The sequence below is a fragment of the Chaetura pelagica genome, unplaced genomic scaffold, assembly GCF_000747805.2.
Source record: "Chaetura pelagica isolate M959 unplaced genomic scaffold, ChaPel_1.0 scaffold252, whole genome shotgun sequence".
Lineage (NCBI taxonomy): Eukaryota > Metazoa > Chordata > Aves > Apodiformes > Apodidae > Chaetura > Chaetura pelagica.
Genome location: NW_009952359.1, coordinates 288,039 through 291,586, shown reverse-complemented (window position 1 = coordinate 291,586; position 3,548 = coordinate 288,039). Strand labels below are relative to the sequence as shown.

General features: G+C 61.8%; 1 protein-coding gene across 1 annotated transcript; it reads right to left on the bottom strand.

The window, feature by feature from the left end:
* Nucleotides 1-1,510: 1,510 nt before the first annotated feature.
* LOC104397868 (lipocalin-15-like) lies at nt 1,511-3,548 on the bottom strand. Its single transcript, XM_010007881.1, has 6 exons — nt 3,453-3,548; nt 2,887-3,026; nt 2,601-2,665; nt 2,231-2,344; nt 1,655-1,756; nt 1,511-1,536 (listed from the first exon to the last, which is right to left on the bottom strand). The coding sequence occupies exons 1-6, from the start codon at nt 3,546-3,548 to the stop codon at nt 1,511-1,513; spliced, it is 543 nt and encodes a 180-aa protein (XP_010006183.1).

Here is a 3,548-nt window from a genome sequence, read left to right as displayed (position 1 = left end):
CCTGCAGCTGCCTCCTTCACCTTGGCCAGCAGGATGGAGAGAGGTGCTGGGGCTGCTGGATTTATATCACCAGCCTGCCCAGCCCATGGGGGTGCTGGTTGCATTGGCTTGGGTCAGCTGGTGGTTTAGCAGGGCTGAAATCACCCCGGGGGCAAACAGCCTGGTCTTGCGGAAGAAGGGAAATGCCTGCAAGCCCAGGGAAGGGGCTGAGAAGGGGGCCTGCAGGAACTGTTGCACAAGTGCTGAAATTCAGGATTTTCCCCACTTGTGAAAGAACAAAGAGAGTTTTTGTTTCCCAACTGGTTGCCAAAGGGCTGCCGGGAGGGGCAGCCAGGTCCTTCCCGGTATGGGTCATGGCAGCACTGTCACCCAGTGACAAAGGGGCTCGGTGACCCACTCCCCTGGCCAGGCTGGCAACTGCCACTGGGATGGTGCCCAAACGCATCTGGCACGACCCCACACCCCAAGTGCCCGTGAGGGGTCCCTCCCCTTCTCTGAGGTACCCGAGGTCCACAAAGCAGGATGTGTCTGGAGTGGCACAGGTCACCTCCTCCTTTCTTGGGTGTCCTGTGCCCTGGCTCTGATGGACTCTTGAGGTCACATTCCCAAGAGGGCCCCTGGTGTTTCCTTGCAGCCCCATGCCTGGCTGGGCACTGAGACACCCCCGCTCTGGTCAGGGGGACAGGGCAGGGGGGTGGCAGGGGCTGCCTGCACCCCATGGGAGGTGGGGGGCTGGATGCTGCTCTTAGGGCTCACTGCAGCACGGTCCTACCTTGACCAGTGGGCAGATGGGGGGACAAAGGGGGCTGGGAGACTGGATGGGGGGGTCCCAGCCCTGCTGTGCATTCACCATGGGCAGTGCCAGCACATCCCTGCTCTCACCCAGTGGCCCTGGGGGTCTGAGCAGGGGTCAAGGTGTCCTGGGGACAAGCTGAGCTGTGTAGGCAGGGCTCAGCAGCCCGACTGCTTAACCCTGCCCAGACCTGCTGCCTGCTCAGCTGAGCTGCATGACCCCTTGCTCAGCCCAGCTCCATCCTCCCCTACTGCCATCCCTGCCCTTGTACACCCTCACCATCCCCTGCTCCTCATCCTCACTGTGCTGGGTGCAGAAAACAGCACAGCAAAGGGGCCCCCAACACCCTGGGAGTGCTGAGAGGAAAGGCTGGATCCAGGAGCCCTCGCTCAGGGTGTCTGGGGACGCTGGCAGCACCACTGCTCCTGCCAATAAAATCACTGAGCTTTGGGGCAGCTTCTGCACCTATTTATTTCAGAGGGTGAAGGGTGATCCTGGCAGAGGGCAGAGGGTCCAGCAGAGCCTGGCTGGGATGATGGGAAGGGGCACCAGGTAGTGGGAGCAGAGCCCGGTTTCCACCAGGTCTGGGGGACACACAGTCCCTTCAGCTGTGGGGAGGCAGGACAGACAGACAGAGCAGGGGAAAGTAATCATGAGGCAGAGCCTGAGGCAGGTGGGGGGTTTCCAGGAAAGAGACCTGGCTGGCTGCAGCCAGGCTCACCTGAAGTCCTTGGTGCACTCATCTGGTGAGAAGCAAAGAGAAGGGTGAGCATGGGATGGGAAGAGTCCTGAGCACCCCTCAATGCCATTTCCTCATGCAGAGGGGCTGGGGGTGCCATCCCACGCCCCCCTGGCACTCACCCGACTTAGGCAGGATGGTCAGCACGTCCTCGGTCAGGCCCACACTTGGTATGAACACTCTGAACTTCTGCAGGAGTTGGGGGCTCAGGTCCTGCTTCCTTGCTGCAGGCAGACACCCAGTGCAGGGGCTGGTGAGTGTGGGGGGCCCAGCAGCAAGTCCCATGAGGTCTGGCTCTCATGGGGCAGTGACAGGACCCCAGGGGAGGACAAAGGCAAAGCTGTGGAGGTGCAGGGTGGACACTGGGCACCCACAGATGCCCTGGGCTGGCAGCAAAGAGACACAAGCCCCTTGGGATGAGCGACCCACCCACCTGGGGTGGTATGGGGCAGCTTGGGGGGCTGGGGATCCACAGCCAGGCTGGCACCCTGCAGGGGGGGCTTCACCTCAAACCACAATCAGCCAGGGATTCTTTTCATGTAAAGTTTCATTCACCCAAAAACTAATTCCCCAGGTGGCAGCACACTGGGTGCTGAAGTTGGTGGCCCTGGGTGGTGGTGGAGATCCCAGCCCCTCCTCCCCGCCAGTGCCTGGATCTCTCCCGAGGGTGCCCATCCATCCCTGCTCCCGACACCCACTGAGGAGCTGCAGTGCTGTGCTGGCCTCCTGGTCGTTCTGGTGCACCTGGTACACGATGGCATAGTGGCTGTAGTCTGTCTCCATCACTCGCAGGTCCCTCTTCTCCTGTGCTGCTGAAAGACCCCAGATGGAGCTCGGTTGAGTAACGCGGCTCAGCCCGTGCACTGCCATGGCCTGGGCCCCAGATTTGCCCCAGAGAGGTATGAGAAGGGAACCCCTGTGTGATGGGGCAGAGCCCGGTGCCCACCCATGGTACCACCTCTCACCACTTCCCCACTACCCCCCAGCTCCCCAGGCCTAAGGGACCAGTGATGCCCACCCTCCATTTCAGGGTGTCCAAGGTTCCCATCCCTTTCTGCCCACACATACCCACATAGTGCCCTGCCTGCCCGCTTTGCTGGTAGAGCAGCTCAATCCTTTGGCATGTGTCCAGCCTGGAAAGGGAAAATGGAAACGGGCAAAGGGCGTGGATGCCATGTGGGAGGGCAGTGGGGTGGGGGGTGCAGGGCAGAGCCCACCCTGCCCAGGGGACATGCCAGGGCATGGGCAGGACCTGGTACCGTGGGGCAGGGAGGAGGATGCTCCTTGCCACACCACCTTGGTAGGGAGAGGAGTCGCCTGGCCCAAGAGGGACAGGTTCAGGGCAGGTACTCACATCGGCAAGACAAGCCTCATGGCCAGATTTCCCTCTGGAGTGAAGCTGATTGTGGTGATGGATGACTTCATCCCATCCCTCATCTTCAGGAACACAGGGCAGTTGGAAACAGCAGCTACGACATACCATGTCCCTGCAAACTGGAGCAGAACATCACTAGGGGTTTGGGAAAGCCATGGCGACCTGCCCTGCAGTGGGGGACCTGCCACCCTCTGTGGGGACCAGCCAGCCTAACATGGGGACCTGCCATCCACCTGCTTGCAGAGCACCCTGCCCTGCCCTGTGCCAGGAGATGGGAGCAGTATCTTGCCCATGTTCCCTGGGTAAGTGTCACACGCTCGGGAGCATCGTGGCCCCGAGTGTTGATGTCCCTGCAGCGACACCACCAGGGTCTGGCCACAGACCAGGAGCCAGCCAGGACTGAGCCAGCTGTGCTCGGGCATCCATGCTCTCCTGGAAGCTCCCTGGAGTCAGCTCAGGACCAGTACAGGGCGTGCTTGGAGGTGCCCAGCTGTGGGGGGCGGCAGTGGGGACACCCTGCCCCGGGCAGGACCTTGTGCCGTTACCTTCTCGGTGCTGAAGTCTGGCTGCACAGGGACCTCAGCAGCTGCCTGCAGCAGGCAGAGCAGGAGCAGGGCCAGGCTGCGCAGCACTGCAGCCAT